Here is a 22,018-nt window from a genome sequence, read left to right as displayed (position 1 = left end):
CTTAAGAGTTATGCTTCGTCTTTCAGCCACACCATTTATGCTAGGTGACCCCGGCATGGTGTACTATGGGACGATTTCACATTCCTCTAGGTACCTGGCAAAAGGCCCCAGACGTTGTTCACCTGAACCATCATATTTGCCATAGTGTTCACCACCACGGTCAGATCTGACACACTTTATTCTTTTGTTGAGTTGATTTTCAACTTCAACTTTAAATGTTTTGAACACATCCAGAGATTGTGACTTTTCATGTATAAGAAACAAGTATGCATATCTGGAGTAATTGTCTATGAATGATATAAAGTATTGTTGACCATTCCATGAAGGTGTATGAAATGGCCCACAAATGTCCGTATGTATTAATTTCAAGATGTTTGTAGCCCTATATGCACTTAATTTCTTGCTTTTGATCTGTTTACCTTTAATGCATTCAACACAAACATCAAAGCTTGTGAAATCAATGGAATCCAAGATTTTGTTTGACACAAGTCGTTCAATTTTGTTCTTAGAAATGTGACCTAAGCGCTTATGCCATAATGCTCCGGAGTTTGTATTATCAATTCTATGCTTAGTACCATGCAATTCTGCATTAAAGGATTCACCATAGGCAGCTACAGTATCAAGTAAATATAAATTATCATTAACTAAGAGTGAACCAGTTCCAACAATATCTGAATTAAAAGACAACCTGAGCACATTGTTTCCAAATGAATACAAAAGTATCTTTCAAATCCAAATAAAAACCAGTACATAATAATAATCTAAAAGGCCATATAGCTTCTACCTCCACCGATTTACCATCTCTAACAAAGATCCATCTTCCAAAATCAATTGGCTTCTGGTAGCTTAGGCAACCCTGCATTGAAACACTGATGTTAGTAGTGGCACCAGAATTTAACCACCAAGTGTTTCTAGGTATTGAATCTAAATTGACCTCAGAACAAACCAAAGTAAGAAACACACCCTTCTTTGCACGTCAAACATGATATTTGGTACATTTCTTCTTTACATGTCCAGGCTTACTGCAAAAGAAACAGTTGTCACCTTGATTTTGTTGTTTTTATGCTGGACCCTTAGCAGCTTCATTCTTGGGCTCCTCAGTTCTTTTTTCTTTTGCCCTTGTCTTTAGAGGTACTCACAACATGAGCACTTTCAGTCCTTTCTTGCTTCAGCCTCTCCTCTTCTTGCACACAGTATGAAATGAGCTCATTAAGAGATCATTTCTCCTTCTGACAGTTATAAGAGATCTTAAACTGACTAAATTATGAAGGTAGAGAAATTAACACTAAATGAATAAGCAAGTCTTCTGATAGCTCAAGTTTTAGTGCCCTTAATTTTGAAGCAATATTTGACATCCCATAATGTATTCCCTGACATTTCCTTTACCTTGATACTTCATGGAAATCAAGTTCTGAAGGAGATCATGCGATTTAAGTGATCCCACTTATCATGAAGTTTCATCTGTTCAGAGGTACTGGAATCCGTAGGAGAAGGGGATTTCTAAATCCTTAATGCAAGGTCTAGATCCCACTTCCCAAGAACAATTTGCATGTTCTCTTTCCAGTCCTCCTTAAAATTTGTACCATTAAGAACCAGAATCGAATTCAGATTAGCAAATATAGAAGCAACAACTGAAAAGATCAAAACAAATAATACAATAAGCTCACGTAACAGTCATCAATGCATTTAAATAATGGTATATCTCATCTCAAGATATCTAGTGCACCATTAGTATCAAGTATTTGGACAGTGGTATTAATTGCTAGTGATATCCTTGTTGTAATGTTCAAACATTGATAATAAAAACATATCAAATAACAAACCTATCTTTTGATGTGACTTATCATTCATATGCGAAACCTCATAATTATCACATGTTTAACATCACATGTGTGTATGTAAATTAGTTAAATAACTTTTCTTTGGGCCAATCACCATTCATATAAATAATCACACACGTTACCATTTCTCATAAACAATTTACACAAGAGAGGTCACTTTGGTGATATTTTGATTCAATTAGCTCATTTAAATGCTAAATAATTAAAATGATATACCATAACTAAATTTTGAACATTGATGCACCAAATCCAAAATTAAAACGTTTCTTGAGTAAACTATTTTAACTTTATTTATTTATTTTAAATTTTAGAGGCCCATGATTATTATTTTAATATACTGCAACGGCCTCTAAAAGTAAGAACAAACACATAAATGATGCCTTTAAATTTATACCTATTATTCCACATGAAACATGTACATGATACTCATAAAATGCATAACCTATTCACACATCAAACTGATATGCCTGCATCGTTCTACAGTGTTGCTCTACATGTGTTATATTGATTTATTGTTACCAAGTATCATTTACTACTTGTCAATTTGTCATGCTTATAGCATGTAAATAACATTACAAAATCATTTTCATGTAACATATCCATATTGCCAATCATGCAATATACTCTACTATACAATTGTTATATTAATTTGATGCTATCAATCACCCTTTATATCATTGTTCATTCCGCAGTAATGTGATAATCTTATTTGTTTTCTAAAAAACAAGATATCTAATGTGTGTATGTTGTCCAAACATCATACATGAATCAAGTATGGGTGGCTCTGATACCAAATGTTGGGATTCAATCAATCAACCTAATTTGATTCTAACAGACAATCATCAATCCTAACCACATGCTTTCTATCCATGTAAAGAGAAATTATTGCATAAAGATGAATAGAACCCCATTGTGTTCCCATACTCAAAATCATGATAAAACAACTAAATGCGGAAGTGTACTTGGATTAGTTATAATTTGGCCCCTCATCAAATTATAGTATCACTAATGTATCTACACAATTGGCCTTTCATGACATATATGCTCTTAGTCATAATTTTATATCGATTAGACCACTTTAATATTTTGGCTAATAATATAATGACCCTAACTCATTCAATTATGTGATATATATATATATATATATATATATATATATATATATATATATATATATATATATATATATATATGTATGACCCAAAATTTCTAACATTGTCTACATTCAACCCATGCTAAGCAACGCTCAGTAATAACCCATGATCTTATCATCCATACTCACGTTCTCTTGAGCTTTGTGATGGATAAGGCTCTATAAATAGAACCGGGTGCTCTCAGTTTTGATCATCAAACCTACTCCTCTCTTCAAATAAAACACATTGTCGAGTTTGAGCGAGTGAGGGTCTAAAAAGCTAAAATTGTGAAGGTTAAAAAAAGTTAATAGCAATGGTTGGAGGTAGGTACCTTTGAAAATCATTTTTCTTCTCTACTTCCAGTGTTTGGTCTGAATGTGTTGCTTATGGTTCAAAACAATATATTTATAAGTTTTACATTTGGTATTAGAGCCTTATTTGCCTTTGTCTTGCTTCTTTTTGGCACTCATGCTATTTTTTTTAGATATGGGCACTATGTTTCTGAACATTTTAATTCACATTAAGATTGAAAATCATATTGGAATCGATTTTCTTTTTATTTGTGATTTAAAATGATAATTTTGGCTTTGTAAATGGCTAAAAATTATTGGGTTTTCGTTCGGGTCTGCGGGTTGCAACCGGGTCAAAGTGACCTGACTCAAGGTTGAAGATGATGCATACGGCCTTTCGTTTTGTTCCATTTCCTGTTGTTTTGATGCTATTGACGCAGACTTTTTTTTTTTTTTTTGGAATCACCTGCTGCATTCTAGTGCGGGCCATGTGGCTAATGCTTTTAATAATATTAAAATCATACTCTACATAATTAACGTTGAAGGCCCATGTTTACTTTGGTCAACCCATGTTGTTTTTCAAACCATTTGAAGGTTTAATAATCGTTTATATATATATAACAACTTATATGTTGCCCAACCATATAAGTTTTATGTGAATTACCTTAATGTCTTTTAATTAATAATTGAATATGTATAGGTTTTGCTAAATAATTTAATAATATATGCTAAACATTGTTTTTCCTTTTCATATGCCATAATTTTTATTGATGGTTATACATATGCTAAATAATTAAATTAAATGGTTCAACACATATAAGATTATGAATTATTTAGTACATTTTAATGTATTTAAATTATTTGTTTATTTAGTTTAATTGTATGTTTTAATTTGATATTTATTTAAGCATGCAATATTACGTTAAAAAATTAATGCACGTTAAAATTTATCATTAGAGAACTTACATGTTTTCTTTTATTGAGTAATGATATGCATATATTGTTTATTTATTTCTTGAATTTTGTACATACAAAATTATGTTAAATAATATTTATGCAATGTTATTCAATTATTTGCATTATTGAGAATATTATGCAAATATTTAGCTCTCTATTAAGAATTAATTAATGTTAAGTGATTAATATAATTTAATTGATTAGAGAATGTCCAGTACACTATGTCTTGTTCTTTGTATCAGAATGGTGTGACAAAAAGAAGAAACCGAACTTTAATGGGCATGGTAAGGAGTATGAGGAGTAATGTAAAACTTCCTCAATTCTTTTGGATTGAAGAACTAAAGATGGTTGTGTATATATTAAATTGAGTATCAACCAAGGTTGTCTCAAAGACACCTTTTAAGTTATTCAAAGGTTGGAAACCAAGTTTGCAACATATACACATTTGGGGATGCCCGTCTGAAGTGAGAATTTATAACCCCCAAGAAAATAAACTAGACCCAAGAACTATCAGTGGGTATTTCATTGGATATGCTGAAAAGTCCAAAGGGTATAGATTTTATTGTCCATCACATAGCACTAGGATTATGGAATCGAGAAATGAAAAATTTCTTGAGAATGACCTGATCAGTGGGAGTGGTCAATTTCAGGACATCGCTTCTGAAAAAGATCACTATGAAGCTCAAGCCTTGGCTCAAGTGATAGATTAATTGTCATTCACACTCCTCAAGTAGAAATGGGTGTTAGACAACCAGTGATTGAAATTCTACAAACTGTTGAAAATGATCTTGTAGCTCAAGTTCCTAATAAGGAACAACAAGTTCCTCAAGAAGATCATGAAGCAGCATTAAGAAGGTCTACTAGAGTCAAAAGGTCAGTAATTCCCAATGATTATGCGGTATATCTGCAAGAATCGGACTACAACACTGGAGCCGCAAATGATCATGAATTGTTTTCACAAGCCATGAGTTCTAAGGAATCAAACTTGTGATACAATGCTATGAAAGATGAGAAGGATTCTATGACATCTAATCAAATTTGGGATCTCGTTGAGTTGCCTAATGGTGTAAAAGCCATTAGATGTAGATGAGTTTTTAAAGAAAGACTCACAAGGCCACATTGAGAGACATAAGACAAGACTTGTTGCCAAAGGGTTCACTCAAAGAGAAGGAATTGACTATACAGAGATATTTTCTCCTGTATCTAAAAAAGATTATTTCCGAGTAATTATGACATTAGTAGCTCATTTTGATCTTGAGTTACATCAAATGGATGTGAAAAAAACATTCCTTAATGGTCATCTAGAGGAAGAGGTTTACATGAAACAACCTGAAGGATTCTCCTATAGTGATAGTGAGCACTTAGTCTGCAAGCTTAATAAATTCATCTATGGATTGAAACCAGCCTCCCGCCAATAGTATCTAAAATTTCATGAGGTCATCACTTCATTCGGTTTTCAAGAGAACATCATGGATCAATGCATATAGCAGAAGGTCAGTGGGAGTAAGATTTGTTTTCTTGTGTTATGCGTGGATGATATTTTGCTTGCAACTAATGATAAGAATTTGCTATATGAGGTGAAACAATTTCTCTCGAAGAACTTTGATATGAAGGATATGGGAGAGACATCTAATGTCATTGGCATTAAGATCCATAAGGAAAGGTCTCGAGGTATTTTAGGTTTGTCTCAAGAGACCTATATTAACAAAGTTTTAGAGAGATTTAACATGAAAGATTGTTCACCAAGTGTAGCTCCCATTGTGAAGGGTGAAAAACTCAATTTGAATCAATGCCCAAAAAATGATTTTGAGCGAGAACACATGAAGAATTCCATATGCTTTAGTTGTTGGAAGCCTTATGTATGTTCAGGTTTGCACCAGACCTGACATTGCATATGTTGTTGGAGTTTTGGGAAGATATTAGTGTAATCCAAGTATTGACCATATTAGCACATCGACATCAAGTACTTAGTCATAAGAGAATGTGTTAAAGAAAAAAAAATGGTCTTTGAACACATTAGCACTGAGTTAATGATTGTCAATCCTTTGACTAAAGGCATGCCACTAAAGAATTTTAAGGATCATGTAGTACGAATGAGACTTGGTTCCATGATGTGATTTCATTGTAGTACAATTGTTATTTTTGAAACTCTTATTTAGTTTGACATTTTCTCATATGATTTTGTGCACATATTCATTTTTTATTTTGAGAAATATCATAAAGTTTAGATCTGGAATAAATATATGGTTTATTCATAAAGTTGATTTAGAGACTTGATATATTATGGTACATGGAAGATAATAGTCGTTATTAGAGGACCTATCGACGTGACTCATATATTTTGTTTCTTGTTATGACTAATGTTGGATTAAATGGACCAAGTGAGAGAATGTTGGAATTTTCATTTCCTATTTTACCGGACTGTTTTTTGTTGCGATTTTTATGGGAAGTGAGTTTTGTACATGATCCATTTTCTATTGGCATTCAACCCATGTTAAGCAACATTCAACAATAACCCATGATCTTATTATCCATACCCACATTCTGTTGAGTTTTGTGATGGACAGAGCTCTATAAATAAAATCGGGTGCTCTCAGTTTTGATCACCAAACTTATTCCTCTCTTTAGATAAAACACACCATCGAGTTTGAGTGAGTGAGGGTCTAGAAAGCTAAAACTATGAAAATTGCCGAAGGTTGATAGCAATGACTGGAGATAGGTACCTCTGAAAATTATTTTTCTTCTTTGCTTCCATTTTTTGGTCTGAATGTGTTGCTTATAGTTCAGGCCAATATATTTATAAGTTTTACAAACAAAACACACTAACAACAATATATCAATAAGATATTATTATTATAATGTAATAAAATCAATAATGATATTTAATTATACATACAACACAAAATTCACATAAGTGTACCCACGCCATGTGTAAAGTTATAGTTAGGTAAATTAAGAGGGGGGAAAATTATGCATGTAAAGGCAAATATCATAAGGGGAGGGGTTGAATTGTAATTTAGCATAATTGTAAAAAAAACTTTTTCAAACCATCAAAGTTTTTTGTCTATGAAGATAACTTTGTAAGAAAACATAACAACCTTTATTACAAGAGCACTTCAGACGATGAGAAAAACGAGTTCGCAAAAACACATGATATCTTTAAATTATTGAAACACAATTTAGACCCAAGGTTAGTTCAAAGCAGAGAGAAAACAAACAGTAAATAGACACAAAAAGTTATATTGGTTCGTCTCTACCATTGAGACTACATTTAGTTCTTGGTAAACCACAAAGTTCCACTAACTTTTCACAAGTTACAAGTATTATGTCATGACCAATTCTAACTTTTACAAATCAAACTCTACCCTAAGTTTGATCAACATCCAATATTATTTGTTCTACCATGTTGACACTAAACAAATTAGACAAGATTTCTGGTTAAGGATTGCTTAGAGGCTAAAACAAAATCGTGTTACATACGCATAAATAAAAACAACACTTAGTCCTTTTCTCTCAAAGTGTTCAAGGTGTCTTGAGAGCTTTGTATAATCTTACAAGAGTATACATAAATGAGTCATGTTGAAGGAGAAGACTAAGAAATGTTTGCGAGAGATCAACTACTTCAGTTTTCAAAGCTTTTGGTTTATATATAGGCCTCATCTTCAAGTATTCGTTATCTCATAACGGGTAAATATTCATTTGATCTTCATCTGATAAGAAAGGACCGTTGAGTCCATTTAATGCATGTTCTTTCCTCATGCAGATAAATCTTTGTTTAAGGTTTGCGTGTATAAGAAATTGCAGCAGGTAATCACATTCTTGTGTTGGAGCAAGTTCAGCGTAGAATAGTTCTCCTTTTAATAGTGAAGATGACATCTCAGATCTTGACTTCACTTATTCTTCATAGATTCGATAAATTTTAGGAAAATGTTTTCCGCAAATAGAATTTCAGACACAAAGTAATAAATGAAGTTTTAAAGATTATACCACATGCAACAACAAATCATGACTTTATCTACCTATCGTCTGAAAACCATTAGATGCATACCACATAATATTTTACTTTTATATTTGTTTGCATCTAATCAAAATAATTAAGAGTCTTGATTCGTCTTTAAGACGTAAACGTCCTTTTGACTCAACAATGCTTATAATAAAAAATTAATTGTTTATACAATGCATAATTTTAATAATGACTTAAGGACCTAAAATTAATTTCTTAACTCTCAGATAATACTTTGGAGAATCCTATATACTAGGAAAAAAAAAACATTAATACAAAAGGGATTATCACAAAACATTCCAAGTCCAAAAACCAAGAGTACAATATTTAAAATTTCAAGCTAAGACTCAAAATAATTGAAATAAATACATACTAATGTCCAAAAATTTCACAAAATATACCAAAATTCCTAAAATATTAAATTCTTTTTTATTTAAATAATAGGCCTAAGAAGTGAGCCCATTCGCTGGGCCCTGTGAATGGGTTTTGCGAAACAACATCATCTTTCTCACGAGTTTTTCTTCCTACATCATTCAAATCTCATATACACCATTCAATTTTTAACATTGCCCTTTTTACTTCTTCTTCTTCTTCTTCCTTCCTTCCTTCCATTTTCAATTTCTTCTTACACCATTCAATTTCTTCTTACTTTGTTGAGCTCCTCCTTCCCTTGGCTCATGGTGGTTTGTTACCTGCATTGTCACGATGGTTTGTTACCTACATTGCCTTTGTCGTACTCGTGGTGAGTGTTGTGGTGGCAACGATAGTTCGAAAGTAAGTTTTTTACATATCTACGAAATATCGATCTGTATAGGTTGTACGGATTGTCAATCCGATATCAAAGTAGACCAAGCAATGACATCCTTCTCCACATAATGATCAAACAAGAACCTCACCGTCGCCATGTCACCTGCTTTGGCATACCCATCAATCATGGTGGTGAAAGAAATAACATTCTTCTCAGGCATTGTGTCAAACACGCCTCTGGCATCGTTCAAATCCCATACTTTCACAAAGCCCTGCAACATTGCATTCTAATAAGCCATATTTATGTGAGGCATCTCATCAAACAACTTCTTGGCCTCAACAACATCCCCAACAACAACGTACCTAACAAGCACAACAGTCCAAGAAACCACATTCTTGTCAGACATTCCATCAAACACCTTATGAGCATCGGCAATCTCTTCGCATTTCCCATACATGTCTATCAAATTGGTGCCCATATAGAGATCTTGGTCGATGTCGCAACAGAACGCGGAGCCATGAAGTGATTTTACCTCCCTTTCCTTGTACATGTCGGGACAAGCCTTAATGATAGAAGGGTAGGTGAAGCTGTTGGGGAGTGCCCCATGTGCCTTCATGTGAGCAAAGGTGGAGAGGGTGTGGGAAAAATATTTTTTTTGGCAATGGGATTTGATGAGTGTTCTAGAGGAAGGTGGAAGGGGAGAGAATGCGGTGAAGATGGATAAGGCATACGAGAGAGTGGAAAGGAAGGAGTGGGCATGGGAAATGAAGAGGGAAACGAGGAAGTGGTCTTGCTCAAGGCCATAATGGATGATGCACGCGTGCACTTGTTCAAGGTGTTCACCTTTCTTGTAGGCTTTAAAAAGGGTGGTGATGCTTGCAGCTGAATGAAGACGGAAAGGAGAGGAGTGAGAGATTGAATGCATGGAAGTGGAAGTTGGAATAGGAATGACAAGGGAAAGCCTATACGGTTTGGCGAACCGTATAGCTCATACGGATTGACAATCCATACAGCCTATACAGATTGGCAATTTGTGTGAGCTATACGGAATGACACAGATTGTTAATCCATATAGGTTATACAGATCAATATTTTGTAGATATGAAAAAAACTTACCTTCAAACTGTCATTGCCACTGCAACACACATCATGAAGACGACAAAGGAAATGAAGGTAACAAACCTCCGCGACAATGCAGGTAACAAACCACCATGAGCCATGAGAAGGAAGAGCTCAACAAAGTAAGAAAAAGAAATTGAAAACGAAAGGAAGGAAGAAGAAGTAGTAAAAAAAAGGCAATGCTTGAATTAATAAAAAAAAATTGAATGGTGTATACGAGATTTGAATGGTGTAGGAAGAAAAACCCCTTCCTCGCCTAGCCTGGGAAATGGCCGAACAAAAAAAGGTGCATTTTGATCATCTATGGAAGGGAAACAAAACCCATCAACCAATTTTGCAAATAGTAATAAAATGGAGGAGAAATCAAGGGAGAAAAGAAACACGATTTTCCGAACAACCCTGGAACGATATTTGTCACATATTGAAATTAGAATAATTTAAACAATATAACCTCTAATTTAATTTCATGAATAGGAGCGAAGATATTTTTAAAAAAGTGTCACAAGGTTCACACAATTAATAGTTTAATAGTTATAAAATATATAAGTTGGCTTTAATATCAAACGATGAAATATATAAAACACACACACAAAGATACAAAATTATAGGCTATAACATGTGATTAAATACTAACCTAAATTCACATTCAATTCCATGAGGGTTGCTTGGCAAAGAGAAACCCTTAACTTCACTGAGTTTTCAGCCCACATTCTAGGGAATTTGTTTAAGACCTTAAATATATTTTTGATATCTAATAAATATTTAATTTTTGTATTTATTTCTTAATATTTTTATTTTGCGTTGAGTCCTTAATAAAATAATTTTATTTTTGGTCCCAAGTACTTATTTTTAGTCATCAATAAATTAGCGAATTTTGTATTTAATCTTTGATAACATTTTTTCATTTGTTATTAATCGGGACTAAAACAAAATTCGTTAATTTATTAAGAAACAAACATAAAATTCACTAATATCATGGACTAAAACAAAATATCGATGACTAAAAATAAAAGTGTTATTTTATTAAAAATTCAACACAAAATAAAAATTTATTAGAAAATAAATACTAAAATCAAATATTTATTAGAAATTAAAACATATTTAAGTCTTTATTCAAGAGAGAGTATGTAAATTTGCTTAACAACATAATAAATTTATAATCGCTTAATAGATGGTGGAATGAGAGTATGAAATAAAAAGGGTAAAAAGATTCCAAGTTCAATATACTCAGGAATTTAATTACATCAAACTGCAGACGCCAGCTTTACAAAAGCAAATTTTCCAAATAAACTGTGTCTTGACTCTATATCTGAGGCACCCATTTATTTCTATCCAATTCAATATATACATTCTATGCTTGCACATGCAAAACCATGACACAGCCACATTGCACCCTATCGCATTGTGACTCCATCATGTGGCCAAGGGAACAAACAAAACCTTTTGTACCTTCATGCTTTTTGGACCCTGCAATGCCAAAAAATTAAGGATTGCTTCAACTGCGCACAATTGCCTAGCCAGAAGAAGACGCCGTTCTGGGAGAAACAAGAACTGGTTCATTGCTTGCAGCTTTCATGGCTGCAATCTCTTCTAAGCGCTTCCATGTAGCCTCTCGCTTCAACTTCAAAGCTTTCTCTTGTGCTTCATCTTCCTTGAACTTGCGCAGGCACTCCTCCAAGAGTTCAGGATCGGTATCAGCAAAGATCTTGCGTACATTTATTGTCAAACTTTGGACTGCCTGATTCCAGTGGTTTCGAGCATTTTTCTCTAGAGCAGGCAATACAATAGGAAGAATAATTTTGCAGTTCTGCTTGATTAGGTTCTCAATGTGATCATTGTTCCATAAGAACAAAGCCCTCTCTGCTACCTGCAAATAAAGGGGCAATCATATGAGATAACAATAATATGGACACTAGAGCACTGAACCATGGTAACCATAAATGTAACCGCAAAGCAGTGTAATAATCACAATGGGAGTCAAAATCATAAAAGCTTACAGTGAATGTAAAATGCCAACTCTATAAAAATAAAGTGGGCACATTGGGAATTTAACCTTTGCTCGGTATCTCAGGAAGGGCTTATAAATATTTTTAATAATGAAAAAATCTAGACTTCTAGATTTCAGCAATTAACATCTCAACTTATGACAATGCACCAGTAGCAGCTTCTATTCATTCACTTCTCAAACCCTGAATTTTAAGCCACTTATTCAGTGATTTATTCCAAAAAAATTGTGTTAGAAATCAAAATTTTCAGAACTGACCATTCAGCAAGTATACAAAATAACTATGCAGATGTCAATTAAATTTTAGGGAAAATTTGATTACAAAAATCAAATATTCAGGGATCCATTTGCCAAGGCCCCAAAATAGTGGGATGTTCAGTGCATTTTATCCTATCAATGAAGAAAACACTAATGGCTAATTATCAGTGTTATCAATGGCGGATAGTGGAATATGGCGGAAAGCCCAAGTTCCGCCATAAAAGCATGCTATTGCGGCCTATGAAACTGCCATAGTGGGCCTCCCTTCACAAATTGCCTATGGCGGTTGGCAACAAAAAATCAGCCATGGCTCCCACAGCGCCGCCGTTTAATAACACTTCTTTTAATTAAACATCTTTTGATGCAATAAGTTCTTAAGCATTTTATACCAAGTTGAGAAGAGTATAAGGCTAAAAGAAAGGAGTACATATTTTTAATAATAAGTTAAAATTGCTTGTCAAGTAGACATTGCTCAGCATGATTTATCCCATAGTAATTACCTCCTCACACCCTACTACATACTATGAAGACATGTAGAAGGGGGGTAAAGATAGTAATTTCTTTTTATAAGTTCTCCAATTGTTTTTCCTTTTATATAATTTTAAATTTATACATACACATGATAGTATATTATTTTTTTGGCGGAAGAAGTAGCATCTTCCCTTACAATTTGGGAATCTTGAGCCTGCACTGCCATAAAGAAGTCGACAACATATACAAATTTTTCATGCACTGAAACAGAAAGCTGAGGAAATACTCACTCTAGAAACAATACATACTTTACAAGATAACAACAGAGGCACAAAGCATCAGCAATTAGCAAGAGAAAGTAGCCTCAATGGGATACGTACAGAGCACATAGGTTGTATTTTCAATAGATGTCTTGAAGTTAGAGAATTATTATAAACTTGAAATAAGTTTCTATTGTATATTTTGACTCCACAAACTACGTATGATCATGCAGAGCAAAATGAGTATGGTTGAATGATTACATTAGAAACCTCCCTAAAAACTTGTAACTAAAGACCCTTTACTAGCAAAATATAATAGAACACCAGAGATTTTGCTGTATATACTCCAAGAACACCAAAATGACCTTTCATAAACATCATCTCACTGTCATTACCACCATACGTTGCTACTAAAACCACTTAACATCAATGTAATCAAAGTATCCACAGTACATTCCATAAACGATAGCTTCACCTTTCTGTTTAGGGATCAAATGTACATGGCCTAACCCTCCCTAAGCGAAGAGATTATTTCCAGCAACTAGAACTCATGAGGAAGCAACCTTATCATTGTGACAATGGTCACCCCTTAATTTAATTATTTATATACTCCACAAAAATTAAAAACACTGTACACTTCACTGAAAAGTGCTATCTCTGCCAAACACAACATCTCTAATATTCAAGGTCCTTATAACCAGACCATAATAGAATCTAAGTGAACACCACAGTTACTACCAAAAAAGTAGGCAATTAATGCCGTCAAGGCACCACTTCACTCACATCCCATGATGAACTTATAGCTAACCTGAATTACTATTAGAAGTCAACACAAGTTACCCATTAGAAGTCAACACAGGAGTCTAATACTCCAATGTCACATAGGGATAATATCCAGCATCTTCCTAAAATAATCGACACTGTATTACATTGACGATATGAACATCCCTTGTGCATAAGATTAATTTGAAGTTCAGCCTACAAACCAATTTCTCAGGCTTGTAATGAGATTAACAGTTTGGATAGTTAATCCATTAGATAAGAAAATCACTCATAAATAATTCTCCTAAACTGTAGGCCTTATAATTTGGAAAAAAAAAAGACATGTAAACTATCAATTCAATAAAACTATAAAAGCAAACAAGAGTAACCCATGAGCTAAGCATTAAAGACATCAACTTCTTTATCCTGCAAATTGTATTTGCTGGATTTTATGTCTTCATAACATAACTTTTTCTCATAACTTATCATTACTTTCAAATGTCTACACCTTCTATGAATTCAATCATCACTAGCTCACAACAACACATTATCCAAGATAGACACCAAATGGAACAATTCTACCTTGCATAACCTTATAAGGAATATGCACTATGTCACTAACCATTAAGTCAACAATTTAATGTCTACGAAGCTTGTAATAAAGTTGGTGAATGCACAAAATGTATAGGGTACTTTTCTCTAAGTGAGAATCCCTAAATGCAGAAATATATAGCAACCTATTATCTGCATTCTAAACCATAAAATTTTAATGAGCATTGCATTTTCAAGAGTCAAATGCTGAATTTCAAGGGCAAACTAGGTGAATACCTGACCCCCACACTATAAACCTTGCATTAATTCTGACTAACAGATAATCTAAATGACCACAAATATGGCATTGTAAGGACAAAGTATAGTCACACCAATAACAGACCATCGATCTTTCACCAAAATCTATGTGTTCAAGCATTCTAGAAATCCACCAGTAAAGTTAAAAATGAACAACTATGAGTAGGACGTGAAACTGATAGGCCATTGAAGGTTTATTTCAGGGAGAAAAAAAAAGCAGTTACAATTTATGTATGAGACAGCTATGTTTTTAAATGTCGCAGTTATTGTTTGGTATTAATAGGCAGTTAATATGTGGCAGTTATTGTTCAGCATTAGAAGAAATAGGCAGTTATTTTCAATGTGACAGTTATCGGTGGAATATAGATATAGTTGGAAAATATATCAGTGAGGGGGAGTATGTGTGTTTCATTGTTTCTGCAGTGTTGAAGGAGGAAACTCCTTATTAGGACAATGGCCTGCATTAGCAATTCTGTACTCTTAAATTCTGATATAATTCCATAATTGTTATCCATACAATTGTGCTATTTGTTGTGCAATCTCTTGGGTCTAAGAAACATTCAAAACACCATAAGAAAGTCCAAATTACCAACATCCTCCATCAATTTTGAAAGTAAACTTCTTAGAAATGAAAGTTAAAGGTCATTTTATGAATTAAAAGCGAGAGTATCTAAACAACAATTTAAGAAACTACAAAATAATATTCTACTACTGCTCCGTGTAAAAGTCATATTAACCCCAAATGTCAGATTACCGTCAAAGACATTCTAGTTTATTGACTTAGGCAAATCTGTTATGTCTAAACCCATGAACATGGAAAGTAACTTTCTGTACCAAATTTCATCACCCCAAGTGAAAAATAAGCCCCAACGGCTAAACTTTCTTTTCGTTCTTTCTTGAGCAGTTGAGAAATTGTATATATGATAACAAGAGAAAGTAGAAACTACTGAAAACTAGTAAAAGTTATCAAACCTGGAAATGTGAACTGCTCAAACAACGACTTATTTGGTGGAACAATGGTACCATACAACGTTGAAACTCTGCAGGTTGAGTTACTTCTAAGATTTCCTCCAGCTCACCTAGAAACATAACCTCCTTGGAACTGTTTGTAATAGGCCAATATTTTAGTAATCCCTGGATGACAGTATCAGCAAGCTTGCAGTCCTTTTCCACAAATTGGGTGATGCAGTATGATAACTGCTGATGGTAAATTGGTATGCATTTTGGTTTATGAAGAGGAATGAGCACTCGCGCAAGAAATAATTTGTGTTCTTCTTTCAGTGGCAAAGCAAATCCGTTGATTATACTCCCCAAAATTTCTAAAAGCTCTGCAATCCCATTATGTTTCTCAGTTTCAAAAATGAACTGATAAAATATATTGTTGATTGCTTTCCTAATGAAGGGTCGGTGCACCATAAATTTCCCATATATACGATGAAGAACTGTCTTCAAGTAATCCCGCTCCCTGGGATCTTCTGAATCAAATAGGTCTAATAGTTTGAGAACAAATGAATGATCGACATATCTTTTTGCTAATTTTGCATCAGTCTCAGGTGATGCGACAAACCTTAGAAGGAGTTCATATACAATTTGAAAGTGAGGCCATGCAGGGTCCATCAAAGGTTCTTCATCTTCCACATCAAAGGCTTCTAGAACTTTGTTTTCACGGAGGGGGGAGGTCCACGTCCGGAACAAATTTACAGATACCATTTTCACAATTTCTTGCATCATTATTTCTGTAAACTTGCTATTAGCAGAAGAAACATAATCCACAAGTTCAACTAATGTTTGCCGCTTAATGTCCTTCTCTTTGAGGTTCTTTGTAGGGTCAGTGAAGTCAAACACAAAACAACACATTTGCACCTTTCTTATAAACAAGTTCTGCTTCTCTGAATTTGGAACATCTTTAAAACTTGGCAAGGCTTCATACGAGGAAGCTGCCAAACTCCCATTAAGCTTTGAATTCACAGCATGGGGAAACTTGTCACCATGATTTAATCCAGGAAATGAATTAGAATTAAGGCCTGAAAGAGGCGAAGCGGTTGAGTTTCCATAATGGAAACGTGCTAAATCACTGCTTCTTGAACTGGTAGAAGTAGTTGAAGGGGATGTTATCGCTCCCCCTCCTTCATGATTTTCCACTGATTTGGAGGGTTTCCGTTGGAGCCTATTTAATATCTGTTTGATCATGACTTAAAATCGGTGCAACACAAAAACCCTTCTCATGCACTTCACTTCCAGAGCACACTACTTGGCTAAAGCCCTTCAAATCAAACAAAACAACAATCTCTAGTGGCAAGATATCCCAGTTCCCATAAGTTGAACTCAAGCAAAAATGACAGCCAAGAGAAACAAAAACCCTAGAACTCCACTTCTATCGTTCCAATAAAAAAAACACTGATCTTTCCTAAACTTATTAACAAGCCATTCCAATTGAGAGAAGCCACAAGCAGAAGCATCCACCCTGCTTCAATTGAGGGAAAATCTGGAATACAAGCACATCTCAAGTTCAAAATTGCACCAAAATTCCCAATGAAACAAACTGCACAAAATTTCCCTCTTACAACATACAAAACCAAAGTACCTTAAAGCTTGTTGTAAGAAACAAAACAGAAAAAATAGTCCTAAACTTTTAATTGATACAAAAAAAAAATTATAAATGTGTTTCAAAGTAGCTGACAACTTTGACCTGTCTATTCAACAACAATATGAATAGTATAACAAACAGTTACCTTCTCGTCCTCCTTATATGAAAATTTCAGTTGAAAATATAGTTGGATCAGACAGAAACAGAATCTGGGTCTGATCGAAATGGCCCATATAAAATCCTCAGCAACAGTGCCCTTCAAAGTTTCGAGCAAACACGTTACATTAGCAATCGAGTTTTTTTGAAAAAAAAAAAGTGGGTTGCAGAGGAAGAGAGAGAAAAATCTTAAACTTGAAAAGGTGGAAAAATAAAAGGAGGAAAAAGCAAAAGAATTTTTAAGAATGAAGGAGAGGGATGGTATAGTATAACGAAAGTGGAAATTGAGACAGAGAATAATGTCTTGCTGCTGAATGAACTGAGTGGAAAGGCAAAGCAGTTTCTGCGCGAAGTTGTTGCTGTTATTGAGGTTTTGCTACAAAAAAAAAAAACTGTTAATGGTGTTGTTGTTGATATTACCTTTTTCTTTCTCTCCTTTGAAAAAAAAAAACCGTCGTACAGATTTCACCCATTCAGTCTCGAAAGTCGAAACACTTCTTTTCTTTCTTTTTTATACTAGAGTTAAGGAAGGAGTTGTTCTACCAACAAAGTCTAATAATTTATTATTATTAAGAACTTGACTTTGTTTTTAAAATACTCTATTTTAATCATATTTTTCATTCAAAAAAATTAAATTTAAGATCTTGTTTGAAAAATTCAAGTCCAATTTTACAAGAACATCTTTACTGCACAAAGTCTAATAAACAAAAAGAAAATATTTTATTAAAAAATATTACTGTAATAATGGTCATGTGTATCAATTGAAATATATTTATGGTTCACATAAAGAAAAATAATAGTATATGATTGATTGTATTTTTTAGTTTTAGTTTTAAAATTATTTTATAAAATTATTTTTTAAAAATGAATTTGAGATAACAGACAGGGAAAAATATATAAAAGTGTAAGGAAAAATATGAGTAGTAAAAAGTTGAAAACAGAAAATTAAATCAAGTTCAATTTTCCATACCATCATTTTAATTTTAATATAATATATTTAGCACTTCTAGTCTACCTACTTTTTTAAAAGTAAATAAATATTTTGTGGTCCTACGTGTACACTTTTCTAAAATCTTGATCATATCATTGGTCTGTAATCACCTTTAAAATGTTATATAAAATTTGTAAGAATATATTAAAAGTATATATAAAAATATAATTTCAAATAATAAATTGAATAGGAATTATCATTTTTTAAGGTAACATTAATTTTTATTATATTTTTTCTTTAAAATATGAGTACATAGCTGAAAATATCCCTTTTATTTTTCTAAAGACCGTTTAAACTAATTTTTATTATTATTTTTTATTCAAATTTTAGTTACATATGTTTATTTTTAAATTTTTTACATTAAATGTATTTATTAATCTTAATCATTTGTATTCTCAAATAAATTATTTAAACTCCACTTTTTTAAAGGATGAAATTTTTTATTTTAGTCTTTTTTTCTTTTAAATTTAATTTTTGTGAAATTAATTTATCATACTTATTTTATATAATATATTAAACATATTTCTTAAGTATTTTTTATATTTATATTTTTAAAATTTTCAGAAGTATAAAAATGTTCACACAGTATATAAGAAATTGTCAGTTATGGATTTCATTGGACACTTTAATTTTTTAAAAAAAAAATTCTTAACACATACCGTTACTGTATTAATTTTCCATGGTTCTTTTATAAAAAAAAATATATAATATTATATCCTTGTACAATACTTTTCATCGGTATATAAGAAAATGTGCACACAAATGTTTCATAAAGAAAATATCAGCTAAAATGGTAAATTAATTAAGTACCTTGAAAAAATATTTATGATGTTATCTATTTTATTTAAGAATATTATTAAAAAGAGTTATATAAATTTAAATTATTCATACAAAAATGAAATAAAGTTAGCCAATATTGTTTTGATATTGGATAAATGAAAAAATAAAGATCTTTCAATAATAAACCTTATTTTACTAAAAATATAAAATATTTTTTTTATTACTTAAAAGATCATATTAAAAATTCTTTATCCAACGTAGAAATGTCAATGTAATCTCTAGCTTGGGAGTTAGTGTCAAAATGACCTCCAACTTGTACCAATCTAACTCACGTGCTAGATAAGCTTTCAAAAGTTCAGTTTGTTTGTCTTTTCCATAGGTTATCATATTATTACAATTTTTAATCATATGTCTCTATTTTATTTTTAATTAAATATCTATATTAATTTTAAATTTATAATCAGTTCCTATACTTATTTGTGATAAGAAATCTGTTAGATTTAATAGAATGTTTTATTATATATACATGTAGATGTAGATGTGAATCCTATCTGAGTTAATTAATTAGATGTGAATCTTAATTCAGAAATAACTAGGAAGATGATTGAGGAAGAGCAAACAACATTACAAACAAATTAAATATTAATTATGTATTATGATTGAGGTTACAATCCAAGAGATAAGGAATTCATATTTTAGGATTAAGTTATAGTTTGAAAAATAATAGATGAATTGAAAATAAAAAATAAAAAATATTGAAACTATTAAATAAAAATAAATAAATCGATGTATAATAGTAACATCATTTAAACTAACATAAAATAACACTTAATACCTACATGTGTATATATATAATAAAATATTTTATTAAATCTAACAAATTTCTCATTATAAATTAACATAAGTATCTCATAATAAATTTAAAATTAATATATGAACTCAATTTAAAAAATTAAAATATAAAAATATAATTAAAAATTTAGAAATAATATGGAAACCTACTGACTAATTAAAACTTTTTTTTAATTTAATTTACGTAACTCATAAATTTAGGTGAGTCAACCTCGAGTTAGACCAATCTTTTTTTAATTTTTTTTCAAAGTTTGTTTTTTTATTAATTATAAATGTCCTTTGGATTTTTACTTTTATTTTATGACTTACGTTTTGAATTTATTATTATTAATTAGTGTGTTGCTAAATATTTTCATTTTTTTATTTTTCTATATTTCTTTTATAGGATGTATATGCATTATGGTTGGATCCTTTTCAAAAACCATCAAACACATAAATTAATCGGTATAATATTATTCTAATTTAATTAGCAATCTCAAATTTAAATTATGAAAATATAATTACATTAAATATTTTTAAAAAATAATATTATACCCGAAAATATGATCAAACTCAAAAATATTTTTTGAACAATTATCCAAACATACACGTATTATTCAGCTCACTAAACAAAAGTGAATAAATTAACTCGCTTTTTTAACTCACTTTCACACATACCTCTGTTGATAGGTCATTCATTCCTTAGCTAATAACAGATTCACAAATATATTGTGCTCCTTAGTTCTCACACGCACGGCTGGTGGATGAGAATCCGGGCCGTCCAAACTAGGAGAATGATACCTAGTGGTTCCCCAAAGTTGAAAATTAAAAACATCTCTCTCTATTTTTATTCTTTATCTATATTTACATTTACATATCTATAATTATACATATATAAATACATGCGTGAAATTGTCTTAGCTTCACCAAACATTTCAAATTTGAGTTTTACGTAATATATAATTATATTAAATATTCAGAAAATTTTATTATTAATTAGTTACTTTCTATGTCTAATTATAATCATTGTATCAAAGAAAAAAATTGTCACAAAATAATTATTATTTTAATTTTTAAATATAACATTAATTATATTTTTATATTTATATTCCTTTTAATATTAATTATAAATAAAAAATTATAAATAAATTAATCATGATATAAGATTAATTTTATAAAATTTTTATTTTTTTATTTTTCTATTTCTACTTAGTTTATAAAAAAATTAAAAATATATTTTTTTTGACGGAGGAAATATATCCAACTCAAATGAAAATTTCTTCAATAAAACATACATGAGATTTGTACTAAAATATAAATAGATATATGGCAGAACTTAGACTTTTCCTTCTTTTTTTTGTATAATCCCTGTGTGATTAATTAATTGAAATTAGAAGCAGATGACGTGGCCTTTTTCTTGGATTCGGTAGCAGCCTCTAGCTAGTGGCCATCCATTGTTGGGTGGGTCTTATATGGCGTCACTCCTCGTGTGTGCGTGTGACTCTGTCACAAATCACAATTCACAAATATTGTAGTTCTAGCTGGACACACTTCGTCAAATTGACGAGTTTAGGCCGCTCCTTTTATAAACTTATTGGGTTGTTTCAAAAAAATTTTCTAGAGGAAAGTTGTTTTCGGAGGGAACTCGTCAATGGAGTTGGCGAGTTGGACACGTGGCAGTATCAGGTGGACTCGCCTGAAGATGGCGAGACACTGTCCACGTGGCGGGTCCCGCCATTCGTAATGACAAAATGTTTTTTTACCGAAATTTTTTTTAACTTCAAACGGGTATAACTTTTGATGGGAATGTCCGTTTGAGGTCCATAATATGTCAAAATGCTCGAAATTGAAAGAAGAATCACCTAGCAAATCCAGGAGGTCAACTCATTTTTCCAAAACTGATCTCTAGGTAGCTCCAAAAAATTATTACACATAAAAAAAAGGGGTGAATAGAGCATGAATCCATTTGTTTGGGGA

The 22,018-nt window shown here is 31.9% G+C and overlaps 2 protein-coding genes across 2 annotated transcripts; both read right to left on the bottom strand.

Annotated features, from left to right (window-relative positions):
• Window positions 1-9,258: 9,258 nt before the first annotated feature.
• Window positions 9,259-9,897, bottom strand: LOC102660040 (putative pentatricopeptide repeat-containing protein At5g37570). Its single transcript, XM_006605064.1, has one exon. It carries the CDS (start codon window positions 9,895-9,897, stop codon window positions 9,259-9,261), a length of 639 nt encoding a protein of 212 aa, XP_006605127.1.
• A 1,326-nt stretch (window positions 9,898-11,223) lies between these two features.
• On the bottom strand, window positions 11,224-17,988 carry LOC100814863 (serine/threonine protein phosphatase 2A 57 kDa regulatory subunit B' theta isoform). Its single transcript, XM_003555107.5, has 4 exons — window positions 17,860-17,988; window positions 17,429-17,539; window positions 15,669-17,181; window positions 11,224-11,958 (listed from the first exon to the last, which is right to left on the bottom strand). Exons 3-4 carry the CDS (start codon window positions 16,884-16,886, stop codon window positions 11,605-11,607), a joined length of 1,572 nt encoding a protein of 523 aa, XP_003555155.1. The 5' UTR covers window positions 16,887-17,181; window positions 17,429-17,539; window positions 17,860-17,988; the 3' UTR covers window positions 11,224-11,604.
• Between the last annotated feature and the right edge of the window lie 4,030 nt (window positions 17,989-22,018).

Source organism: Glycine max, chromosome 19 (genome assembly GCF_000004515.6).
Source record: "Glycine max cultivar Williams 82 chromosome 19, Glycine_max_v4.0, whole genome shotgun sequence".
NCBI lineage: Eukaryota > Viridiplantae > Streptophyta > Magnoliopsida > Fabales > Fabaceae > Glycine > Glycine max.
The sequence above is the reverse complement of the archived record's forward strand: the minus strand, read 5'-3'. Positions and strand labels throughout refer to the sequence as shown.

What these genes read in the sequence shown, in the direction of transcription:
- LOC100814863 (XM_003555107.5), bottom strand. Translation starts at nt 16,886, where the DNA reads ATGATCAAACAGATATTAAATAGGCTCCAACGGAAACCCTCCAAATCA. An exon ending in TGAGCAGTTCACATTTCCAG is followed by an intron (nt 11,959 to 15,668) that starts GTTTGATAACTT and finishes CTTTATTTGCAG; the next exon opens with GTAGCAGAGAGGGCTTTGTT.
- LOC102660040 (XM_006605064.1), bottom strand. Translation starts at nt 9,897, where the DNA reads ATGCATTCAATCTCTCACTCCTCTCCTTTCCGTCTTCATTCAGCTGCA.